This window comes from Varanus komodoensis, unplaced genomic scaffold (assembly GCF_004798865.1).
Source record: "Varanus komodoensis strain SLA01 unplaced genomic scaffold, ASM479886v1 scaffold19, whole genome shotgun sequence".
Lineage (NCBI taxonomy): Eukaryota > Metazoa > Chordata > Lepidosauria > Squamata > Varanidae > Varanus > Varanus komodoensis.
Window position 1 is genome coordinate 7,123,103 of NW_025335550.1, and position 26,574 is coordinate 7,149,676.

General features: G+C 44.2%; 1 protein-coding gene across 6 annotated transcripts in view; it reads left to right on the forward strand.

Moving 5' to 3' along the window:
- FTO (FTO alpha-ketoglutarate dependent dioxygenase) overlaps positions 1-26,574 on the forward strand; it is a 233,243-nt gene that overhangs the window by 31,709 nt on the left and 174,960 nt on the right. For 4 of the 6 annotated variants that reach the window (XM_044427731.1, XM_044427730.1, XM_044427729.1 and 1 more), the window contains exons 2-4: positions 10,909-10,986; positions 14,727-15,387; positions 24,563-24,706. In XM_044427731.1, coding sequence (XP_044283666.1) covers positions 10,909-10,986; positions 14,727-15,387; positions 24,563-24,706 — 883 coding nt within the window. The remainder of the gene's footprint in view (positions 1-10,908; positions 10,987-14,726; positions 15,388-24,562; positions 24,707-26,574) is intronic. The other 2 variants (XM_044427733.1, XM_044427732.1) reach the window with 1 other exon arrangement.

Consider the following 26,574-nt stretch of genomic DNA (forward strand, 5'->3'; position numbering starts at 1 on the left):
TGAGAAGAATCTCATTTTGATCAACACCACCGTAGAAAGGAATGGAATAAGATTGCTAAACCTTTGCACACTCATGGTTCAACATGCAGCGTCTCTTGTATGGCCCTCGGGGTACTTGTGAGGGCTTGATGTTTAGCGGAGGGGAAGGAATGTTTACTCCTTCACCAAGGAGAGTGCGGAAGCTCTTACGGTGCAGGAGAACCACACGGTGCATCTCAAGAGCCCCTGTATCTGCAGAAGATCACCAATCCAAACCAGCTGTAGCTTTTAGGAAACCATCGCCAGACTATCCTGAAGTGTGTCCCCACTCTCTGTTAGTGGCCCTGCAGGTTTAGCAGACTGGGCTGCATGGCTATGTCCAGTCACACTTTTAATTTCCCATAATGGCCTGGAATGACTCTTGTCAGGGGGATTGTGGGGAGCTAGAATGCTGGGGTCAGGAAAGCTGCCATCAGGTGCTGATGGTAACCTTGCTTTGATCGAGGTGTAACCCTACTGCATGAATGGCTTAGTAACAACAATGCGGTAGCGACTAGAGGGTCTTCTTCATCTTCCAATTGTTTTAATTTCCCTTTGTCTCTTGGCTTTTCTTTTTTCCTACAGGGGTTTCTTGTTTCCATCTCAGTGGAAGACAAATTCAAATCACATCTGCCAGATTTGAAACAGACTCCGGTTCAGCTCTGCCTCTGAACTCTGCTAGCGGAGGCACTGTTCAGAATAGCCCTATATTTGTGAAAGGGCTCATCAGACTTTTTTTTGGTTGCCAAAAGTCAGCTTTGAGCATTAAATCTTTTAGTTTGGCTCAATCTCTTTAATAATTCCAGCATGTCAAGATTCACTTGGGAGAAGGCTATCGACACAGTATTTCCCCTTCTCCAACCACCCAGACAGCTGCTTAGCTTAAGAATGTGAGTCTTTTATTTTAAAAAAGGGATGAATATTCTCATGCATGTACCAGATATGCCAGTGTGTGTATTATCATTCGCAAACTTTCTGGATGATTTATGACAGTCGCTGAAGTTGTTTGCTGTCCCCTCTCTCCTACTTTTGGATTAACTGAAAGGATGTGTGAGGAGGAGGGAACAGATTAACCGTGTTCAAAATGAAGTGCTTGATTTCTTTAATTGATATAATTATATTGTATAAAACTGTATAATTATAGCATTTGCATAATACATGAAGGAACCTAACAAATAGAATCCTGTTTGGCAACGGGTTGGAAATTTCGTTCGGTGGAAGAAAGGGTGGCCAGATTGTTAATTGGATTCTTGTAATGTGAAGTCTCTCCTGAGGTCGGCAAAAGCATTGGAAACCATTTCATTCTGGCACACTACAGCAAATTTCTGTCCCTTGCGCATAAAAGCAACTTGTTGAATCACAACCATTAAAGATGGGAAATTGAGTAAGAAAAGCACGTACCTTGTGCCCTAGACTACAGTGTCATTTTGCCAATCAGCAATGTGGAATGGTTTATTATTACATTTTTATACTGCCCCAAAGCCCTGCACAGCTTTCTGGTCAGTGAACAAGTTAAAAACATATAACGGTAAAATAGTAGCAGTAAACAGAACGGTTAATCAATCCCCCTGCAAGAATCAGCCTACCTGATCCTTGAAAAATTAGTGTATCATCAATATAGTGGAGCCTTGTCAACAGGATATGGTAACAGGCAGTTAACTGGGACTTTGCATACTGAATGTCAGATTTTCATTGGCTTTCCACAGTTCGAAGTGCTGGAATATTGATCTATAAAGTCCTGATGGAACTCCAGGCAAGATCTCTGAAATGCCTCTTCATCCCATATGCCCCTGCCCCTTTTCTGGTGTCACCATCTAAAGATCCGCTCCAGCTGACCTACCTAACTTCACAGCATAGGTAGTGACCACCCAAAGAAGGACCACTACTTTAGCAATAACCAGCTTGTGCAAAGCCTCGTATTCTTCCACCCTGGACCACTTTGTACTGTGCAGCTAAACCTGTTTACTTTACAGAAGTTTTCAATGTCAACTAGTTTGGAATTGCTTTTTTTGTTACCTGCATTTACAATGCTATTTAATTTTGTTACTGCTTCACAAAGGGTCATAACTCAGCTCTTGGTATCTATGTATAACTCTGGAAAAGAGCAGTGTCTGCCACCTTAGGAAGCCATGGCTACTTCGTGCAAAGAACTGGAAGTAGAGACACCCGTGGCTTGACTGTGGATAAAGTAATTCTTTGTGTATGCGCTTGAAGGTGCCTTTGGTTTGCAGCCTTTTGTCTTGTTTTTGACACTCCCTTCCTTTGTTTTATTGTTGAATTGTATTCTGAGCACCTTCCTTTAGCCACTTTGGAAGACAGCGTCATTGTAAGCTTGCAGTAAGAAATAGACTAAGGGCAGGATTCTTTTGGACAGTTCATGGACCCTGGAACTCAGAGGTTCATGAGCATCCAAGCACAGTAGGAATGGCAGATGTGCTATTTGTCTCCCTGATCTCTCTATGCATTTTTTCTTGCTGTTGCCGTTGGTACATGCTATCAAGTTGTTTCTGATTTAAGGTGTTGGATTGCTTCGTCAAAGGGTTTTCAGGGAAAGACGATTCAGAAGCGGTTCCCCATGGCCTTCTCCTGCACAGTGCTAACCAGAGTTAGTTTGGACGTCGCGGCTCATGTCTGGGGAAAATCCTCTCACATTCAGCCTCCATTGGTCTCAGCAGGGGCCCTTCAGGAGCTTCTCCACCCCATCCCCATTGGAGAGATCCCTTCTCCTTGGCTGGTGTGGCCCTTACGCCTGAGGAGGGTGGGTGCATCTTTGTCTGGGATCTCAACCTGGACCATTCCGCCCTGGGGACCCTGCCAGGGGGCCAGCCCAGTGAGGCAACCTGGCCGCCTGGCAGCATTGCTCTTGGCTTCTCTGGCACTCAACCTTCCTCACTGCATTAAGGTGTGCATCCAAGAGAGGGCCATTTTTGCCGGAAGGGCCTTTTCATCCAACTAAGTTGGTGCGCAATGGGGGACGGGGGAATGAAGGAGATTGGAGTAGCCTCAGGATATCTCATATTCTGCACTCTCTGGTCCCCTCCCCACCCACCAGATGCCCCCCTGCACTTCTGTGACACGGCTTTCCCAGCTTTGGAGTGCTGCTTGTGCGGCCTCTTCTATGCCAACTGGGAGGCAGTAGGGCAAGGCAGTCAGTGCTCTGATTCTGACCTTGAGACTGGGAAGGCAAAGGAACCCGTGGCCTCCCAGATTAAGTCCTGGAGGCCATAGAGCTGCTCCCCAGATCATCCAGTTTTGCAAGAAGAGCGTTTAAGGAGAGACTGCAGAGGAGGCCTATTGCCATAATCCCCACTTTCACCCAGCGTTCTTTTGACCTCTAATACGGCAAGTGTGTGTGTGTGTGTGTGCACGCGCATGTGCATAGAGGGGCACAGGTCGCGACCGTTCCTGTAGGAGGGCAGAGACAGCTGGGGGCATTGTCCCCTGATCCTGAAAGTCTCTAATATCATCAAGGTATTCATGGTCATTCCAGTGGCCGATTTCACTGGGTCTTCTTGGGCAGGACAAGAAGCCCTTTGCCTGGCAAAGGAAGACCAAGTTTGAATGATTTATCTTCTTTTCTTTTTAAAAATGTCCTGTTATAATTATTGCAAGGGCTAAATCAAACATGACAGAGCTAACCATCGGCTGGGCAAAGCGATTGGCCGTCCCATTTCATTAGCAGCTGTGTATGTGAGAGAGAATCATTGCCCCCTTTCATTTAAAAGCTGCAATGAGGGAACCTTTAACAATATAGAAACAAGGTTCTGTGAAAGGAAGTGGCTAATGCAAACATTTTTCACATGTAGCAGCACGGTTTTGCTGCATACGTCAACTCTTGGCACAGTTAGGCTGGGCAAGGACATTGTGCATAGGCTTGGTTAAGCCGTCCTGCTCTCCGTGTGTGTCTGAGCTGAGGCCAGAAAATGGGACAGCCTGTTCATGAGGGTTAGGGTTGAAATTTAGTAAACAAAGTCAAGCTGTATCTTTAGGAAGTCAGTTGGCATTCTACATGTTGGTGCTTATAGGCGTAACATTAAAAGATCTACCGAATTGTACCAATGCATTTTGGAGCAACTGTGTTGCAGACGTTATCCATTCCGCAACCTTTGCTTTGATAGGCATAGCAATATTTGCCCCCATCTTAGTATGCAACGCTTTGGTAGCTAGGCATGCAAATAGAACTCAGAGGAGGGTGGGGATTGGTGCAATGGTTGCTGATGTCATAACGGTAAAGTTGACTCACCTTACCAGGGGAAAGCAGTTGTAGTTCTGTGTGCAATCCATAAGGTTTTCCCCAGGAGAAATGTTGTGAGTTCATCAAACAGTTTCACTTTCCAAGGTTTTGCTTCTGTGAGTTTTTGGCTGCACCTCTCCCATCTGGACTAGCCATGCAGGTTGAAGAAGGAGGCTTTCAGGAAGACTTGCAGAGAGAAGGACCCAGTGGAACCCTGCTCGAAATGATTCAGCCAATCCGTGCAAAGCAAGAACGTTCCTCTTCAGCATTCCAGCCAGCCACACACGCTTTCAGGATACCACAAGCTTTAGTTTTCTTTTTCAAGGAAAATCTCACCCTTGGAAGATGTACCGCCTTTGTTTTTCGAAGGTTTGCCCTTATGAAAGTTCATAGCTAGACGGTTCATCACAGACCATTGTAAGAAGAGTCGATTGGTGATGCATTTCACACACAAGCTTGAGTGCATCCCAATATGCAGAATAGCGATTCTGCTATTAGTTTGATTGACTTTCCATCAGACAAGCCAGTGCAAGTACATTTTCAATAGTTACCGAAGAAAGAGAGTAAATGTCAAAGACACAAAGTACACATGCGGCAACAACATCAAACACAAAGTGACAAAATTACACATGAAGTTCATTATGGTAATCAGTAAATTGTGCCAAAAAGCTATCAAGTCTGAATGCAAGCTTGTTAGCTTGTGGGGGCTCTCTGCTGTGAAGATAAATAAAACAGAAGCACATCTCCTCCTGAAAAATATTTGCTTAATATTCATCGGAATCTGAAGATGTCAACAATGCAGAAAAACTCTTTGTCGTCCACAAAAAGCAAGTTCAGTGATTTAAGGTGCTCGGTGATTTAAGGATGGTGGTAGTGACTGTGCCTCATTTGTGGTTTCTGCGAGAAAATACGTTCTGGTTGGATAGCCTTGAAAATGGTAGATGGTTTAGGCTCTGTGGAATTGCACCTGTGGACTGGAGTGCGGCTCCATCATCCGGAATCTTGGCGTGCTGAGCAAATGGGGCGATCTTCTGATTGGTTGGGAGACACCTTAACTCTTGCATGCCTGGAATGGAGAGAAGGTTTTGTAGGATATTTACCTGCACAATGCACCTAGGAAGAGGTTCAAATGGCAACCGCAATCTGTCAACGGCCCAGCTTGTAGAATCCCTGATCATTGGCCGTGCTGGTTGAGACTTCTGGGAAATGTGGTCCAAAATGTATGGAGGGGACTGAACAGGGGAAGACTGATATAGTCACTAGAAGGAGGACTCATGGATTGTTCCAGATAGCTGCCTATGCTTCTCCTAACAATCTTGCACTGTAGTTTCCCAAGAACAATTCCCCACCACCTTCTGTTGGAAGAAAGTTGATAATATTTTTGTATCATTACTTGCCCTTAATTCTGCGTTTCGAGACTGGAATGGGCAAGGCATTTCTCTCTTTCTCCTGTAGTAGCCTTTTAACATTTATTTTGGCTTTCAGTGATGGCTCTGTTTACACAGGTGGGGAGAGTGCCCATCCATTTCCAACGCTGGCACATGCAAAGGGATGTATTTCATATCTATGATGCATAGACAGTGTGGCGGAGGCAAGAAAGGGAAGTGTTTGGATGCCAGCAGAGTTTCAGGTCCATTTCTGGCTTCTCTTCCCATAGCAGTTCCTTCTGGAGGGGGGAGGGAGAGCCTGAACTTGCCTGTTTACCTTGACTTAATTTTTCTTGGCCGCACATCGGCACCTGCTGATTAGCGCATGCCTTCATTGCTTTACCTGCGTGTTCATAGTAATGTGATTGTCTTAGCACTTGGGTAAAGAAACCCACACTTCCCTCCCATACTCCCCCCAGGGCCACTGCTTAGGAATGGATGGAGTGCCCTTCTGGGTGGAATTCAAAGTCCAGCTTAGTTCAACTCCCCAGTTTCTACAGAGGCCAACAAAACAGTCCGAATGTTGTCATCTCCTGTACTTTCTCAACACTGCACAGCCTTTAGTGACAGAGGATTCTTCCCCCAGGATGGCTTGTAGGGTTAAAAGGATTAATGAGGGTGTCTCGGGGGTCAACAGCCTTCTTGGGTCGGTGAGCAACTGTGGAAGGTAGACAGTTTCTGGCACTTTCACAAAATGGCTGCCATGGGGGACTTGACCTGTCACCAAGTGGCAGAAGTGGGGGGCTGAGCTCCAAAATGCAGAAACAGATTTTGAACTCGCTTTCATCCTTGGCCGTTTCATCCAACGGCTGAGTGTTAAAGCATTCTTGCAAGTAAAATGGATGGCACTTTCCTTAGAAGCCTGCTGGCCTCCAAATTCTTCTTTTTAAAATTAAATCTTTGGCAATAAAAGGGAGGCTTGCAGGCACCACCATGTTGGAGACTCCAGAATTAAACCCCACTATCACACAATGCGCACACAACTTCTTAGCCCACGTTGCTTGACCTCCTCATTGCGGCTCAGCCTTGCTTGTTCTTTCTGTCTCCTTGCACCCCCCCTTTAACTTCGCCTTCCACCATAAATGGCACCTAAGTCTATGACCTCTTGTGCCCTTCGTGCCTTCACCTAATTGGCCTGCTTGTGTCTCTCTTGGAAAAAGTTTCCACTTCTGTATACTTTTTACCTGTTGGGATTTCTAAACACATTACACAGACACATGTGCACACACACACATACATCACACACACACACGTGTGTACACACACACACACGCACAGCCCAGCCAGTTGGAAAAGCCAGACTTTTTTCCTCTGTATTTTCTTGCCTCTTCCTTCCCTTTTACTTCCCCCATCCCTTTTCATTTTGTTTTGGAGGAATTTGCAAGCCGCTTGATGTATTTGACACGTGTGTGACAGCTCCCCGTGTCTGAGAAGAGCTGTGTGTTCTACCACCCAGCTGTGTGTGTATTTGTCTGCGCATCAAGCAAGAGAGCATTCGCTTAGTCAGATCTGACAATCAAACGCGAGATGGTACCTACCTCCACTCCAGAGTGCATTTTAATGCTGCGTGCTTTTGCCAGGAGCTTAACATTTGACAAAGAAATTGTCAGTATATATAGTACTGCCCTGTGCATTTGAAATCTATCTCCTCTATCCCTCAACATCCCTTTATTGTGCAAACATGGAAATAGTCTCCTTTTCCCTCCAAAGGGTTTTGCCGAGCTCCGTTTCCAATTGAGCAACAACCAGGCTAAGCATTGCCGTGTGTTTAATGCCACAAATAAGGTTAATATATCATATTACTTTGCAATATAGTTTTATTTTAAATGAGTGTTGCTTCTTGGAAATCATACAACGCACTAATGTGTTGCCTGCCAACTTAATCTAAAGTAACATTCCACTTGGTTTCACCAGTGTCTCTGTGTCAGTTTTATAATACGTCCCCAAAGAAGACTGTAAACTGTAAATTCAGAGAGATCAGGCTGCATGTCTATTTTATAAATTTTAATGCAGTAGTTGTCAGTCCACTTAGGATCAGTGAGCTGCTGTTAAGGAAATATGGAATGGATTAGTCAGTGCTACCTGGACTTGATTCAGAAAGACTTGCCAATTTGTCGGCTTGTGCTAGCCCTCGCTGCATTTGAAAAAGGAAAAATCATGATTGGGACTTGCTCTTCTCCACCTCTGGCTGTGAACTCCCAACCTCTTGTTTCCGTAACTTGACCCGTTATGAAATTAAAGCAGAGAACGGACGCACCGTTGATGCTGGTTGGCGTCTGTTTGCATCTTATTCCAAAATATATATTGAAAGAAAAAATAAATGGACAGAACCTGAAATCAGTTCCATGATTTATCTGCCGAAAGACATTGAATTAAGACCATAAACTTGAAAATAATAAAACCAAGAAGATTTTAAAAAAGGTAAACACCTGCCCCCCGCACACATTTAAACTGTATACTATGAGAAGCTAAAGTGAAAGCGGGAGTCTTAATTAAAATTGAAAGCTGCCCAGAAAAACTGGCTGTTGAGCTGTGTAGAAACAACAACACTTCTTGCCTAATATGGTTAAGGTTGTTCTATCAGTAACCATTCCTTTGGCCCCAGCGAGCCCTTGAAAACTAGCTCTGTGGAAAAAATGAGGAATATCTAAGAGAAAATTCCCAGTGCACCCACAAAACCACAATTCCCGGGATTCATTGGGAGAAGCTGTGGTGGATAAACTGGAATAAACATGGTGCACATTGGTACTATATTATTCTGTTACACTTCTATATTGCACACATAGCCCATAAGTTATGCTCTGGGCAGTTTACATTGCCAAATATAAAAGCAAATATACCTTTCCAAATACATTTTACAATAAATCCCAGATACATTTCCAAAAGAGATATACAACAATAAAACAAATATAGAAATATCTGCCATACAACAATGCAACAAATTACTACGTTATAGGACAAAACTTTTGGTTTTCCCATTACGGTTGCAAACTCTTAAATCTAGGCTTTATGGTGAACTGGCAGGCTCAGCTCCTGATCAACTTGCTATAGTTGTTATTAGCATTGTTAGGAAATGAGAACATAGAAAGCTGGCTCGGGATACCCCAGATAGCGATGTGTCTTTCACGGATGTTCTCTCCATTCCATTCTGAAAGGTTGACATACTTCTAAGGTTTAGTTGCTTGCCAAAAAAGGTGAAATCTAAAATATGCTGGTTCTCTGTGCTTGGTAGTTTGGTTCATCCCTCCTCAACTGCCATGTTGCACTTGAGCACTTCTCCAAAACTGAATTCAGCCCATGGGTCAAAGGCATGGAGCCACATCACAAAGGAGGGCAACCAATTTCCAGCACCACCTCCTGGAATTGCGTGGCTATTACATTATTTGGTGTTTCTGTTCCCACGTTCAACTACTTGTGTTGTTCGGGTTGAAGTACAGCAGCATGTTGAGTTCTCCTACTGAAGGCAAAGTCTGGTTGGTATGTAAATGACAACAGATAAGCTTTCTTGGAGCATGTAATTCTCGATCTGCGTGAGGCAAAGGCCAAGTTGATTGCAGAGGAGTGATTGCTTCTGTTTTTCCCTCTCTCTCTTTGGTGGTCGGAGTTGGCGGAGACTGTATGAAAAACCCACATAGGCCAAAGTATGGGTTTTCAAAGCAAATGATTCCACTTGAAAAATGCCATTTCCCTAAGTATAGTAAGGTTTAAAAATCCATTAGCCCTGTAATATGACACAGAAAATAAAGATAAGCAAAGGAACATGAAACAAATCCAGAGATGTTAGCGGGGAAGAATTGTGTTGGATCCTTTCTCAGAAAATAGGAGTTTGCTTTTTGCTTCTCTTTCCTCTTTTGCTTTCCTCTTTTGCATTAGAAGAGGTTATTGTTACTATTTTCCCTCTTCAGGGCACAACCGAGAATCCTGCAAATGAACCGCATACCCATAGACTGCAAACCTTTGTATAATTTTTTTACCTAATTGGCATTCAGCAGAGTAGAACATCTGAGTAAATTTGCACTGCAGGTCTTCTTTCTAAGTTGTTGGATCCAGACTTCAGTAGACTTACTGAAAGCAGTGGGACAATTCAGTCAAGCCTAATTTCAGTTCTATTTGTTTTAGGTGAGTGTTTTCTTTTCCATGTCAGCAGGTGTACTCTTGGCAGAACTGAGTCTAAATCCAACCCGTAATCTGTTTCTCTTCACCTTCATCTTCCTGAAGCCAGTGGGAGGGCAGGAGAAAATTCCTTTGAGGTTGGAATATTGAGATAAGAGGGAGGAATCAACAGCACAAAGAAGGAATGTTGAGGAAGTTGCTGTTGGAATTTGACAATAGTGGTTCTGGAACTGGGGTGATCTGAGTTCCTGGGTTAGGACCTGAAGAGCTTAGAGCAGACATTTTCAAAGCAGTGGGACATTTTAGTAATACCTGACTTAAGTCCCATTCATTTCAGCATGCCTACCCTAAGTGACCATGGAGGTCCCATCCCTCCTTACGGGATAAGTGGTTTGGAAAAGCTGGTCTAGCAAATGAGATGACCTGGTTTGTAAAAATACTTCAAACAGGAGCAGAGCAATGCCCTCAAAGAGAAATGCAAAACTGAAGCTCATCTTACAATACCGCATATACCATATTGAAATTTTTGCTCATTTCCCACTTTCTCATGAATAAAACCTGCAAGATATCAATCTTGTTCTTTCTCCTATTGAAGTAACACTTTAAGGGTTTGAGCACTCTCGCCAAAGGAAAGTCTTCACAGTAGGGATTGTAAAGCCTACATTGGGATCCATTCATTCTAAATATTCTTACCTTTCCACCCCTTTGGTCCAGGTGGGTCCTCAAGTTGCCCATGTGTTGTTTATATCAAGTGAGTGATAGCTGAACTGGCCCTGGGAGCACAAAGATCTTGGCAAAAGCAGATGCTCTAGACCCATCTCACTTTCAGTCCTAGGATAAGCGGCTGGAGGACAAAACCATGGCTGAGCTTTACCAAGCTGAGACAGATGGGAGGGCCTAGTGCACTTCTGGACAAACTGGGGCCCTCCAGGCATTTTGGCCTGCCATCCCGATCAGTTCTAGCCAGGCAACCAGTGGTAGGGGAGTTGGAGGACGACACATCTGGAGGGACAGGACTTGTCCACCTCACACTTTGTGGTTAAACATCTGGCTGCTCAGAAATCAGTGGTGCTTTTCTTAAAACTCACTGTGACACGTTTCTTTTGCATCTTTTAGAAACGGAAGCTCCTGGATGAACTTGGAGAGAACTGGCTGCCATATTTGACACCCAAGGATGATGGTTTCTACCAACTGGTAATGCTAGATACTTTGTGAAATGTAGTCTTGCAAATGCATTTTTCTTGTTTCTTAAGGTACAATATTAGACAGAAAAATGTCTAAAATATTAGCCTGTTTAGACAGAAAAATGTTCTGCGTCTTCCCACATTATCCAGTTGGTTTTTGAATGCACGTTTAAAATAATCCTGGTTCCTCCCAAGGTTTGTACATTGCAACGGAAGAATGGTCATGAGAGATGACCTACCTAACTTTCTTTGAGAATGCAGAGCTCAATGGGAGTGTGAGCTGCTTTTAAACCAGGGTGACTCATTCTGTTCCTGGCGGGCATGCGATGGAGGAAAAATTGGGTTGCTTTTGTCTGTCAGACACGGCAGTCTGGATTATTTGGGTGAATCTGTGTATGTGTGAGGAGGAGGAAGTTGATTCAGAACTGTGCGGTTTGGACTTGATAACCTTCTGGCCCTTCCAATCATCCAATCATTTGACTCTTAATAAGAAAAGAAAATCTAGCCTGATAATGACACACACATATATAATCCAAATGGGTATGGAGAAGGAGTGTTATTGAAGAAGCGGAAGAATATGCTGTGTCTCTCTTCGACAACACTCTGGTCAAATGTGAAACACATGGAAAGAGTTGGGTAAGTTCAGTCAAGCTAAGTTGGAACATATTGAGTGAGATGAAAGACATAAAAAGGAATCTCCTACTTAGTTTGAACAGCTACAGCAGGACTTCCTACATTATTGCCATGTCAACTTTCTTGTATTGACATGTGGCTGAAAGATGCATATGAAGTAGCATCTTTAAAAAAACAAATGGTCTGGTTTTTCCCCCCACTGATACAGGAAGGAGGAACTTTTCCCCTCGCCCTTTCTATTTCTTTGTCAAAACAGACTGTAACCCTCCTTCCTCTTTGAGCTGAAGCACAAAACTTTCAGATAATATTATGGCAGTTGAGAGAAGGCCTGTAGTGCAGTGACAGAACACATGATTTGTGTGTGCCGTCCCAAGCACCTCCACAAAGTGCAGGAGAAGTCTTCTTCAAGGCTGGAGAGTTGCTACCCATCAGTGAGGAACTGAAGAGCTGAGAGGAGGGCTGAATTTAGTTTTAGAGAAGATCCCAAGGGCCCTGGCAAAAGATTGGAGGGGAGCTTTAAAACACCCCATGTGTCAGAATATTTTAGCATGAAATGCTGGAAAGAGACACATTACCTCTTCTCTGAGTGGAGAAACCAAAGCCTGGAAACCAGCTGGGGGTAAGCAGAAACTTCTTGGTTACAGGAAAAAGGGTGTATGGCCATCTAAGCACCCCCTGGGAGTTGACTGGACCTCCCGGAAGGCCAAATTTGGTTGCTGGCCTAAGGTTCTACTTCCCTGCTATACCCCATATTGAGCTGGATGGTCCAATGGAATGACTCAGTGGGTTGTTTACATGGACCGATGGAATAACTCGGTGGCAGCATCCTAGGGTTGTTTCCGTTGTTGATTAACAATATCTGCAGCGGTGTTCTCAGGCCAGCTCATAACAAGACATGAAACAATTTCCAGCACTAAGAACAATAAACAAGTGTAGTCTAAGGCAGCATGAAAATGTATCTCAGAGAGAGCAGAACCAGCTGAAAGCTGAGAGATCATCCTAAAACATGGGAAGGGAAGGGCAAAGTGGCTGCCATATTGATGGAGGCAGAGGACATCATACCCAGCAAATCACAATCCATGTGCAGATGTCTTCCTGGAGTGGAACATTATTATCTCCATAGAACTGAAGTGCTGGCTTGTTCATGCAGAGGTGACCTCACTGGGTTATGGTTTGCTCCTGCCCCTTGCGTGAAGAAGTCATCGTGGCTCCCTGGAAATGAAACTCAGTGATTTGAAGATGGCTGAAAATCTGGAGCAGGGCCTCCAGCAGGGCCTCCAGTGGCTGAGTTACATTTTCTACTGGGATAATGGACACGCTGGAAAATTAAACACGAAATGTTTTGCATGCTTGTTGGCAGCATCAGGTCACATGGCTGCTTTTATCTGCATGGAGCATGAGGTGACCTTTAATATCAGCTGTCAGAGATAAAGCAAAAACTACATGATTTTGGTCCCTTCAATCAGTAAAAGTGTCCAGTATGAGCTTCACGGCATGTGTATGTTTTGCCTTCCTTTCCATCTTTTCCCCTTTCTTTGTCTTCTGATCTCTTAATGCTTTCCTTATGTAGGACATTGCAAGATGACTGGCTGGAGAATTAAAGAAGACTGACCGGCATTTTCAGATGATGTGTTGGAAATGTGTTTCCATTTCCTGCTTCTCTTTTTCCTTTTTCTTTTTCGCTTTTGAGATACCCATGTGTGCGTGCATGTTCTAAAGCGCATGCGTGTGCGCACACACATTTTTAGGGTTCTTTTAAAGAAACCCTGGAGCCATTCTTTAAGATGTATTGATAAAATGCTTTCGGAGCATGTAATCTTTAGTTCACGAGCCAAAAAGTAACACATCTCTCAGTAGACTGGCATTAAAATATGGAACCTATTAGCTCCCAGTTTTAACAGGAGGGTGAAAAGTTATGGCCTTTTAACAAGTGAAGCATATTTGCCTTAGATATGTCATAATGGGCTTTCTTTTATTTATTTTTTCAGGCTCTTCTGCCATTTCTTCTCTAATTAGGAATAGATTTACACAACCACTTACTCAATGGCAGCCTGTGTAGTCCTGGGGCTGATGGGATGGGACAGCTCTGCAATATACCAGGACTGTGGGCCATCAGGAGCATTGTCTTGGTGCCCGCCAGCTCCCAATCTTGACGAAGCGAAGGGCCACATTTGGCCCCAACCTGCAACAGTGCAGCCCGATTGTAATGCTGGAATGTCAGCCTGTTGAGTCAAAATGGATCAGCCCAAAGGTCTATCATATGTTCTTCTAAAATGGGCAAATACCTGAGAGAACCCACAAGCAGGCCATGATGGCATTAGTCCTTCTCTGCTATTTTCTTGCATCCACTGACATTCCATGCCACGATCTCTTGGACATAGTGATTCCATAAAGCAGTTGTGTATGACAGACCTGGGTGGACCTATCATCCATGAACATATCTAATCACCTAATGAGGGCCTGAAAAGTATGCCACAGGAGGCCAGACCGTTTATCGGAGCCTAACACTGAACTGGTCTTTTAGGTCTTCCCATGAACTCCTCCCCAACTCAGCTAACTGGACATTCCCTTTCATTTTCCTCCGACCTAATCCAGGTTTCCTCTTTCCTATTGTCACCTTTCTTTGGACTCACGTCCTTCTCTTGTTTCTTCTCTTAGAAGAAGGTTTAGAAAGAAGAGAAATTGTGGTTCCAGGCCTGGTGAAACCCATCCTAGGTTAGGTCACGAACCAGCTGCCCATTTAAGATCAGTGTTCGATGTTAAGCCAGCATGGTGTATTCACCAAATCATCCCCTCTCAAGGCATGTTCTGAAATCTACCCACCGCTCAAGACCTGCCCTGCTCAGCAACGTCTGGTAATATGTCAAAATCTTTGGGAACGTAACAAGGCCTTTCATGAAATCAACCCACTGCATGGTGGAAAAGAATAAAGATTATCTCAGGTGTCAAAGAGCTTTTTAGCCTATGATATTTTAAGAGGACAACATCACCACCTCCTCCTTCCTTTTCCTATGTTTATGTATTTATTTACTGAATAGCTTATAACAGAGGCTTCAAGTATGCATCTGTTCTGGGTTTAAAATAACTCCAATGTGATTTCCCCCTTTTTCTTTTTAGTGGAAGACAAAATATTCAAAACTCATCCTCAGAAATGCTGGGAAGATTCCCAAAGAGATCCACACAGCGGTTCAAGAGGCCTTTTTGACTTTGCAAAAGCACAGTTGTTTCTTCCAAGATCTTGTATGGATCAAAGGGAAAGATTTCGTTACCCCCGTATCTCGGATATTAATTGGAAACCCAGGATGTACTTACAAATATTTGAGCACAAGGTTATTTACGGTCCCCTGGCCTGTGGAAGGTTATGAAATAAATTATTCCCATTCTGAAATATCCATGGCGTGTAAGGCATTAATCAGACTTAATGACTACCTGCACAGAGAAACCATCCGGGCTTTGCAGGAGCAGAGTTTGGCCGAGAGAAACGAAACGGAAGATTCTGCTGTCACCGTGAGACATCAGGATAATGCTACTTCCATTACCGAGTTGGGGTCCGCTTTGCAAGATCAAAGCCCTTCTCACATCCCAAAGAATGACGGTACTGACCTGAAAGAGAGAACATTGTACAACCTGACGTTATTAAATTATATGGATCCGCAACAAATGCCGTCCTTGAAACACGAGCCCTATTTTGGAATGGGGAAAATGGCTGTGAGCTGGCACCGTGATGAAAACCTAGTGGAAAGGTCAACGGTCGCTGTCTACAGCTATTGCTGTGAAGGTGGGTAAAGCAGGGTGGGCGGAAAGCAAACGATATGCTGGGTCTCACGGAATCCACCCAAGGCCGCCTTGTCTCCCGCTGTGTGTGCATAAAGAGGCATCCCCGGCCCTTTGTGGAGAGAGGCCTTGTAGTCCAGAGGGAAGAGCAGCTGCTCGGCATCTCAGGCTGAATCCCTGGCATCTCTCAGGAGAGCTAGGAAAGGGCCTCACCTGAAGCCCTGGAGACCATTTGCTGCCGCTCTGTGTTGGCAATAAATGCTCCATCTACTGCGGTTCTCATGCCTTACGATCCGAAGACCAGCTTTTGAGCTACCTTGCCATGTGGTGTGCAAGACCACACTCCCCCTGCTTATTTGTCCCTCGCTAGCTTCTGGATGTCTGTGTTGGGGAGGGGGAAGCAGGGAGGAAGCGGATGTGAAACATTGGATGCAGGTGGCTTTCTTTGGAACAGGTTTAAGTGGGTTGGAAAAAGTTGAAAAAAGTGGATTGAAATTAACCTGCTGATGGGGAGCCAAGAAAATAAAATCTGTCCAATCTCTACCCGTCAGGTTCCCACAGATACCTATTTCCAAGGCTGTGAATGTGACTTTAAAAGAAATACAACAGATACCGTGGCTTGACGGTTTTCTTAATGTATTTGCTTGCGCAGAATACTCTGTTGTAGATCTGGAGGAAATTTCCCCCTGTTTACTCAACAGAGCATAGATTCTTGTCCCAGCATGCTAAACTGTTTTGGTCCAGTCAGAAGCTGCATCTTAGAGCTCAGCAGACCCGTTGCTGGGAAAGTGGAATGCAGTTCCTGTTCGGCCTTTAAAAAGTAAGATGTTTATAGCCTGCCTCTTGGCCAGTAGCTTCTGAAATACGGCTTTCAGTGACGGTAATTCCTGAACTTGCACCCTCCAGAGAAGATTTCAAGGATCCTGCACACCTGTGCCTGCCCATCGGTGCTGGCAAAAGAGCCTGGGGATGGCTGCTTTGAAGGCTTACACTTCTTTGGGGAAGGGATGGAGCCTGGGACATTGGAAGCTGCCCTCTACTGAGTCAAACCTTTGGTCCCTTGAGGCCTATATTGTCAACACTGACTGGCAGCTGCACTCCGGGATCCTTCACTAAATCTACCCGGTAAAGCTAGTGCCTGAACCTTGAGCCTTTTGCATGCAAAACATGTCCTCTGTTGCTGAGCTGTGGTCCTTCTGTGATCCCAGTTTCCATCCCTAAGCATCATCCATTTGGGCTGGGGGATCCCTTCCTGAACCCCTGGAGAATCACATCCTCATAGCACAGACGGTGCTGGACTGGATGGACCAGTGGATGTCCCTGACTCTGTGCTTGGTGGGCACCAAGTCTGACTTCTGGCGTTCCTCTGCTCCTCCATCACTGTAGGTGTTGCGTACCTGCTACACCCTGGCTTCCCTCAGCTCTTGCTTCCCACTTTGGTAAGGTTCCCTGGGGGTAGAGGGGGCAGCGGCAGGAATCTTTGCGAGCCATCTGTCTCAGGAGACAGCACTGGCTGGTGCAAGATGCATCTCATCCCAAGATCAGTACTGAAATAACAGGGGACTGGATGGATACCAGAGACGAGGAACATGGGTGGGGACCTGCACTCTGGGTTAATTTAGGAGGCACCGTAGAGAGCATATGCTGTGACACTTCTTTATAAGACCAGAAAAAGAAAAGAGAAGACCGCTTCTGGAGCAGATGGTTTCTGAGTTGTCCTACTTATTGCACTAGCTTGAACTTCAGGGTCTGAACATGGGAGATCCTTTCTGAGCTTTGTAACAGGAGAGTCCACTTTACTGAAGGATTTCTCCACTCAGCCCCTGAAAAAGGTGACTTTGGCTAAATCGGGGCCTCATTCTTCAAGGTGCTGAGTGCTTCCTGAGCTGTGCTGATATCTCTTTGGCTGTCCAGACCTTATTGGAAGTGCCAGAATCCTCAGGATCTCTCCCTAGCAGGGGAGCACACCTGGCAGAATATGTACTCGGAGTGCTGTTATATGATAGTGTTAACCTTCACAAAAGTTTCTTTGTTTCTCAATTTCTCAGCCCAGTTTGATCAATAGCTGCCTTGTGTTTCTCTGCTTGGCTGAACGTGGCAGTAGCCCATTCATTTTGCAAATCCAAGGAAACTTTTCAAAATGGTTGCTACTTGCTAATAGGTTGATTAAGCAGAGGCGATTAGCACAATTGAGCAGAATGTCATAATGATCTTTGTATCAATCAGTGCAGAGTCCGTTTTTGCAACTCTTATGGCAATTGTGAATAGTTAAAAGAGGCATTCTAAATATGTTAGGCCTTCCCTTCCCTTCCCTTCCCTTCCCTTCCCTTCCCTTCCCTTCCCAAGTGATCTTTTGCAGGAAGGCTTAGCACAGAACTAATTACAGAATAATGAACATAAGCGAAGAGTAGAACTAAGCTTGAACTAAAATCATGGGAGGCTGCATCGGTCAAGCTGGGGCACCTCCAGTTAGGTTTAATATTCAAGTTCTCTCCAGTATAAAGCAGAGCACACAGAGGTAAGAAATGGTCCACTGTGGAAAGATACCATTTGGTTGAGGGTTGTGAACGACTCATATTCACAGATGCAGCACATCCAGCTAGACTGGAGGCCTCAGGGATGAAAACTGAACTCTGGTGATGGTTCACCAGACTTCTAGGGCCACGGTCTCTAGCTGCAGTGCTCCATTCATCACAACATAATTTGGACAACAACCATAGCAGGTAATTGTATACTGCAGAGTACAGAAGCTGTTGGCATCCCCCTTTCCCCCAGGGCTTCCTAGCACTTCATAACCTGCTGAGAGAGGGAGGTTGACTCAAAGGTGCATGCCCAGGGAGGAAGGGGGACAGGTGCTTGAAGCATCTTACCTGTGCTGCCGCCATCAGCTTTTCTCCCAGGAGGAAGGGCTCCAGGAGAGGCGATTCTGACTCTGGCTTTCATTCCCTCAGCTCTAGGATGAAGTTCGAACTATATCAGGTGGCTGCTGTAAACCACTCGGTTTTGGCCAACCTGAGCTGAGATGTTAGCTTAGATCAGGGCACAATCCATGTTATATTGGAGATATAGCCCCCCTTCCCCAACCTGTTTACTTGCAGAGGTTTTGGACTGCTGGCCATGCTGGCTGAGAGCTTCTGGGAATGCAAGACTTTGGGAAGGCACTAAGTTGGGGAATGTGAGCACAACACAAGATGTGCTGCACCCAGAGGGGGAAATGATGAGGCTACAAGAGAAATAACTTGTTCAAGAACTGAATACAAGGCAGAGGTGGGATCTCAGCTCCAAAACACAAACACGTTCTTGAGAACCCTAATAGCGAGGACGCTGGAGGGGTGGCCCTTTTGCCTTGTCGCATGCTGGCCTCCCAGTTTAAAAAAAGGGAGAAATTAAACCAGAAAATAAAAATCAGGATGGCCAAGGAGTCTGAAGGGGCCCCAAGAAGCCCATCACAGGCATGTTGGAGTCCATGGATGCCATGTGGAGACACCAACTTGACTTTAGGAGGAGCATCTCATGGGAGGCAGCTCTGGGAGGTGAGGATACACCAACCTTTCCGTCCTACCTGGTCTCAAGGGGGCTTTAGGCCAACGTGGTGGCCCTTACTCCATAAATGGAATGCTACCACACTCAATCATCTCCAACTCCAAGGTTATGACATTTTCAGAACAAAGTCTCTGCAGGTGTCCCTTTGTTGGGGTCACCCCGATCCTTAACACCAGCGATGCCTGCTGCTGAAAAACACGTCACACCAGTTTTCTCTCAGCAGCTGCTCCAACTTCCTGTTTGCATTTGGGTATACAATTAAACTTGTTGACATTGATCTATGTCGTTCCTTAAAACTTGAGTCTTAGCAGTTGGAGGCTGCCTCCTATTTCATGTACTCTCATGACAGGTGGAATTCACTAGTCTGCTTAAGCTAATAGCTTTTAAGGTTGTAAATCTTTCGGGAACGCAGACCAAGAGATGTGAATTTAATATTCACCCATCACTACGTTTTGACAATCTAAAGCTGTTGCCCCCCAAATGGAATTCTGCTATGGTTCTGTAGGGGGCATTGACCCTCTTCAGGAGTAAGCATGCCTTTGGCATTTCTTTTATCACTGGGTGCACTCCATTTCTTACTGACTAGTGACTTGAAGCCAAAGACCTGGTTTTAAACCAATGAATGACATTCAGACTATTATCGACCCCTTACCATCAGCGACACAAAGCCGCTTTTGCTCCTTTGCGTTGTGTTTGGGTTACTTTGCTCTTGCTTTTACCCAGCCGTTTGCTCCTCCACCATCATCTTCTGATTATTCTTGTCATTGTTATCGTTGGGTGACTGACCGTGAGCCTTTTCAAGCAGCCTTTTTTGTTTGGGTTAAAAGCAGAGTAGAAACTCTTCTTAATAAATTTGATGGTACAATAACATTATTAAGGATGATAAAATGATGACTTCACTTCAATCAGAAGTGATATAGATATTCACCGTTTCAAATGGGAGAAGATTTGTCTGAATTCCAACACCTTGTAAATCACAAAGTGGGTTTAAGAGGGGTAGTAAATGCATCTATCACAGATAGTGGCCTTATTTGCTAAAACGGATTAGTTTTTATGATGAAAATGGGCTCAGTAAATGAACCCATTCATTTATGCATAAGATTTATGTACTGCCCCTTGTTTCGGTATGAAGATTTTGGAACAGTGAACAATAAAAGATCAAATGGATGGAACAAGAATGCAGCATGACAAAAACCCAGCAAAATCAATAATGCTGTGGCTGGATAGTTGGGGAAGGATTCCTGAAATAAAATTATTTTCAGGAAGTATGTGCCAAAAACAATACAAGGTTGGTGCCTGCCTGACCTCAAGAGGCAGGAAATTCCACAGAGATGGAGCCGATACAATGAAAGGTGTTCTCTTGGTGGACTCCAGTTAGGCCAAAGGTCTATATGGAACCACCAGAGAAGTCCATCCAAAGACCTGCATCGCTTGGTAGATTGGTAGGAAGAAAGGCCAGAGATCTCCGGTATGAATAAATACTGTAGAATTCCAGTTTGTGGAATTCTATAGTATGCACTCAAAACACGAATCATCTGTTTCAATGTGCAGAAGCGATTTTCTTCTGGGTAGATGCTTTGCCTGGTATTGTTCTTGGCCTGCTGCCCCCGCAGGCTTAGTTGAGTGTGTAAATCTTAGAGTAATAAACAACTGGATGTGTTAGTTGACAAGTTAATGTTTAACAGGCTAACAAACCAGTGATTGACTACGATGGTGACCTGTTGTGAAAGTCCTATTACTTTTGATTTCCATAACATACAATTTGTATTTTTTTCCTGCACAGCATACTTTGTCATTATTACATTAAAAAAATGAGCTAATCTGAACAACTGCTACTTAATTTCTACTCCAGCTGTGATTGGGTGGGGAAATACCGACAGCTTTCTCATTGTTAATGACTTTCTAATCCAATTGGAATGTTCTAGTGGATTGATAATTGACCAGTGGCTTCCCTGAATTTGTTGCTTAATAGATGCAAGGTCAGTTAACAGTAATTTGTACAGCCTGCAGGAGACTTGTTATTGGTGACTTTCTCCCTTCTGCTTCCCCCAGGAGGCGTTTAAAGATGCCACCTCTGGAATGACCAGAAGACAATGCCTGCAACACTTGTGCAGAACCTTAAGCCCACGCATCAAATCTTCCCAGGGTTACATTAACAGCCTTAACTCATCCCCTTTTCTCCTGGCCACCATCTCACAAAATCCTGGCTATTGTGCATTGAGCTCTCCTCATTCTAAAGGGCTGATATGGCCCTCATGCTCCATAAGTGGTTGAGGAACCGCTTTAAGCTAAGATAGGATGGTGTCTGGGGTGTTATACACCTGCCCCGTGTGCCACTGGGGTGCATTCCCCAAGGACTCCAAAATGAAGGTGGCCTTCTGCTGAAAGTGTGCCTGCATCCTTGCCTAGGAGGGGCGCTGAGCATCCATCAGGCAACCTAGACATCTGCCAGGGTTCCAAGGATCAGCCTCCTCAGTGCTGTACATTGCCTCTTGAGGAACAGCAAGATAAACATCTAATCAACGTCTTTGTTTATGCACCTCTTAGGAAAGGAACCTGTGTTTGCACTTCTGTAGGGACATGGAGTCCAGGAAGTCATTGTTGCTGCTAGAGGCCGAGGCGGAGATGGTACCCTTCCTTGTGCAAAAGCTGAGCGGATTGGCAGTTTTTTGGCACTGGCTAGGAGGAAGCATCTTCCACTGCCCGAGAAGGCAGCTGGCTGGTTCAGGGAGGCCCACAATGCTCTCCTCCAATATCTTGCTGCCACCTCCCAGAATCTGCCACCTGAGGCCACTGCTTCACTCTGTCCAATGGCAGAGCCAGCTTATGGTCTTCCAGCACCTGTACCTGGTACATGGACAGATGTTGCTTATCATACCATTATTTGCTCCTCCCAGAAGAGCAGCATACCTGTTCTCCCCACTTTGGCTCTGTTTGTATGACCTCCTCGTGAGGTAGTGAATGTTCATATGAACACATTTGTGCACTTGTGCAGGTGTGCCAGAGATTCGTTAGAAGTGAAGATTAAGTACGTACAGCAGAGTTGGTCTGCATACCTATTACTTGTGCCTTTTGCTTCACACCCAACTGTGTTCTCTCCAGTTCCCCAAAATCTAGACAAGATTTGGGACAAGAGACTGATCTACCGAGCAGAAAGTTTCCAGTTGGATCTTGCTTCTGCTGGGAATTCAGAAGCCTTTCTTTACTCTCAGTCCCACCACCTCCAGTATGGGGGAAATGCTAACTCACAGGGCTTCTGTATAAAAGGAGAGGACAAGAGGTGTTCCCCCATTCATTTGCTCAGAACTCCTCTAAGGTGATCTTTTTTGCTACCATACATCGATACAATATTCAATCAAAGAAAGAAGGGGAGGGTTGTTCCAAAATTATTGTTCTTTTCTACATGCAAAATTAATAATTCAAAGAAACAGTTAATCAACACAGGTTTGTTTATCCAGGTGAACACCTTATTTTTGCTTTTGTTGCTGCTGAGGAGAGAGAGGTGTTTAAGAAGCATATGTTCTCTGTGTAATCATCTTAGTTTCTTTCTTTTTTCTTTTTTACAAATGAAGCCCTAATTAGAGAAGTGAATTTGTTATGTTCTCCACTCAAACAGGTGTTGGTGCAATATTTCCCACATTTTTTTGTTGTCCTAATTAATTTTCAGCCCTCAAAATAGTACAAATAAATAAATAAAAAGTGCGATAGAGGAAAGATTTATCACTTTCATTATTTCATACACATGGACAGACCAGCACTGACCTCCTGCCTTCTTGGCATTCAAACCATCCATCACCTGAGACTGTACTATGTTTATTTAGATTGGGGCTTTACACGTCAGTCGTAAAATATGAAAATAATTTCCCAGCTGATTTTAAGAAGGAAAAAATCAAGAAGGTATCCAAACATCCCTTTTTAAAAAGTGTTTGCTTGCAACCAATTCCCAAAGTGTTCTTTTCCTTCAAGAGAAACAGCAGACTATCTTACTTTTTGATGTCAAGACACGCTAGCAAGGCACTTTAAAAGCAGCACCAACACAAAAATTGATACTGACTTCTTTCAGGAGGTCTGCCATATTTTCTATTTTGCTTTTGGATGAATTGTTCTTAAATGGATATTTAAGAATGAAGAAACACCTTCTAAAACGTGGGCATGGACATGGTTACTTTCCCATCACTTCAAATGCAATCCAACCTGAATAGCATATGCCAACGGGTCACCTTTTGTGGGCAATCATCTTTGCTTTCCTGCTTTCCCCATGTGCGTTCGTACGCATGCACTGTGTACAATATGGTCTCAATAAAATCTGGAACTATGATCAGAGACAGCAATTTCAGTCGATGCTTCCTGGGGTTCCCTCATAAATCCAGCATCTTTGGAATTCACTCATTAAAACAACTCTCTCTCTCCCCTCTCTCTCTTTGCAGTTGGATGGTCCCTTCCACCCATGATTGCTTGAGCACAGAGTTCAAATGGCGCTCACATGCTGCCGTTGCCATCGCTCACAAATAAGGCCGCTTGTAATTATCTTCGGCAATTGAATCTGATTACTCCCACTGTGCTATTTTGCAAACAATGGGAAGCACGTTACTGCTTGCTTTCAAAATGTCAGTAACTCCAAAGTGATAAAAATGTTGGGCTGTAGCACAACGGGGTGGAGCCCCTGCTCTGCATTGCAAAGGGTTTTGAGTTCAAGCTTGGTATCTCCAGGTTTGGCTGGGAAAGATCCTTGTCTATTATCTGGGAAAGATCCTTGTCTATTAAAAAAAAAGCCGCTTTCCTGTTTTAGTGGTTTTCTTTTATTGCTGCATGGTTTGTTTAAAATCACTCAGCGCAGTCCTGCTGGCTGTTTGGAACCTATATTTTGTGTTGTAAGCTGCCCCGAGGCTTCGGCAAGGGGCGGCATAGAAATGTTGTTATAATAATAATAATAATAATAATAATAATAATAATAATAATAATAATAATAGTAGAGTAGTAGTAGTAGTAGTAAAATAAATTGGCCGATCGATGCCTGTGGAACTGCCACTGTAGGACAGCAGTGTAAGAATGTGTGATCCTCCAGATGTTGCCAGACTTGCAACTCCCAGCCAGCAACATCTGGAAGGCCATGCATTCTCTCTAGGGACAGTGCTCTCCTCGATGATCTGAGGTTCTGATTTGGGAGTAGCCAGGCTCCTACACAGCCACATCTGGGATGTTCTTTTCAGAGCTGCTAGCAAAACCCATCTAGGGAGAAGATATTACTAAAAATAATCCAAACTAGAACAGTGATTGCACTATGGTGGTATCAGGTGGAGACTTCTCCTCCTTTTGAAATGGAACATTTCCCACCATGTAAGTTACCTGCTGCCTTCTTCCTAAGTTCTTGGGCAAGTGTCTTCTCCTCAGTCTCTGTAGCTTGCCTTCTGGCAAAGGAGCACTTTATGACTGGCAATAGTAGTCTGCCGTACCACGGAAGCATTTTGTGAGAGTACCCTTAACACTTGAAGTTCAGTGTGGCTTTTCTGATTTCATTAACTCCCTCTCAAGTCTCTCTGAACACTGAAATGGAACAGTGGTTTCTCCTTTCAAGCAAGAACATCCTGAAGCAAATATGCTATTTCCACTTTCTGTTGAGTGCTTTTCTTTTGCAGAACCTGGTGCTGATGCCCTTGAGGGAGAGACGCCGCTCGGCAGAGACCCAGATACGTGGCATGTTGCTTTGAAAGTAGCTTGGGATATTGAGACCCCAGGGTTGGCTGTACCCCTTTACCAGGGAGACTGCTACTTTATGCTAGGTAGGAATGGAGAAATCTACCCACCTGTGTTTTTCTGATTCTGTCAATATGTTAATTTCAGTTTCTCTGTTTCTATCATTTCTGCACTGAATTTCTCTTAGTTTACAAATCTTGGACTGGGTTCTTGCTGAAGATCACAGACTTTTTCCAATGTTCCGCTTGGTTTGAACACTGGACTTTTAAAAAAAGTTGACATGAGAACCTCTATGTATGCATTTCTCCTATATCTTCTTGCTTAATACATACATTTTGTGTGTGCATTTCCCTGAATGTAACCCCATTTTATTTTATTTTTTAATTGGAACATGACATTGCAAATTCTGAAGAGGTGTGGATTTCTAAGGCTAGTATTATATTTTTATTTATTTATTTATTAAAATATTTCTATGCCGCCCCTTGCCGAAGCCTCGGGGCGACTTACAACACAAAATAAAATACAATAAAATACAAAAATAACAATATAAAATTAGCAATATAAAATAAATAACAATATAAAAGATAACAATATTTTTTATATTTATATCTCACCTTTCTCCCATTATGGAACTCAAGGTGGCTCCTTGCAGTTCCCAGTGGTCTCCCCTCCAAGCTCTGTCCCGTCCCAGACCTCCTTAGCTTCAACATGGTGGATACCGTATTCAAATGTTCCATGCCTTCAGCTCCCTGTCTCCCACCCCATTCCCAGGGAAGTTCAAGAGCAGCCTTAACAAAATGCAAAGCAGTTCCAGGGCAAGTAACAGCTACTTCATCTTCCTCCCTAACCCATTTCAGTCTCTTCAGTATGGATATTTCTCTGACCCCAAAGGCCAAAATGAGTAGATTTATCTCACGAAATCTGTGGAAATGGCTTTCTGTGCAGATAAATGGCACCTTGATGCATATGAGATTCTTGATTTACTCTTTTTTCTTTGCTTTTTAATCTTGTGTTCAGAGCAGACTTTCCAGCAGGGCTCGCAAACAAAAGCATAAGCATCAAAATAAGATTATGGTAAAGATGGTGACAGAGGAGGAACTGACGGGCTGGTGAACATTCTGTGCCGTGGAAGCTCTAAATCAGCAGAAGGCCTGGACTAGCTAAAATAGCATGGCCAGGCACCTAAAACTAGCTCAGCGAGATGCCAGGCAACTAGGCCAGAATTCACACACACGATGCCATCACTGAGAAGTCTCTTTCTCTGATTTCCAGCCTCCTATTTTTTTATTTTATATGTATGTATTTATTTATTGCTGGGGTGAGCACCAACTGCAAGTGTTGAGTGCGTTCCTGGTCTAAGTAGTCAACTGTTAGTGTCTTAGCATATTTTTCTCCTAAGGTTGAGAGCTGTAAGCTAAAATAGGCTAGGTTTTTAAATTTTTGGCATTCTGCCCCGCCTGTTCTGCTTTTGCTTCCCAGAACATTTTTGCTTTTAGCTCTGCTGACTAAGAATGCAGCCCTCGATAGCTCTTCAAGTGGAATCTGACCTATGGCCTGAAGGAGCTTCAGCACCCTAGTTTAAAATTTTAGTCTGCAACCAGAAGGTTGCCTGAGCCAAATTCTCACTCCTGTGCACTGTGACATGGGCACCCCAGGTTGGGACCCTGATGCCGTCCTGTGGGTACCTTCAGATGCAAGAGAACTTCACGGAGACCCTGGTGGGAATGGCACGGAAATTCTGGCAACCCTCATGTGGGGGCCAACAAGTGCATAGACCTTTGCAAGTGCACAGCTTCCAGATTAGGAATTGAAGCAGGTGTGACAGGTATGTAGTAGCAGGAAACCATGTGTCCATCTATCCATTAAGCACCACTGCAAGTGTGGAACTCTGACCCCTGAAACTGGTTGTGGATGCCAAGGAGTTTCTGGGGTGGTGGGCTTGGAGTTAGGTTGT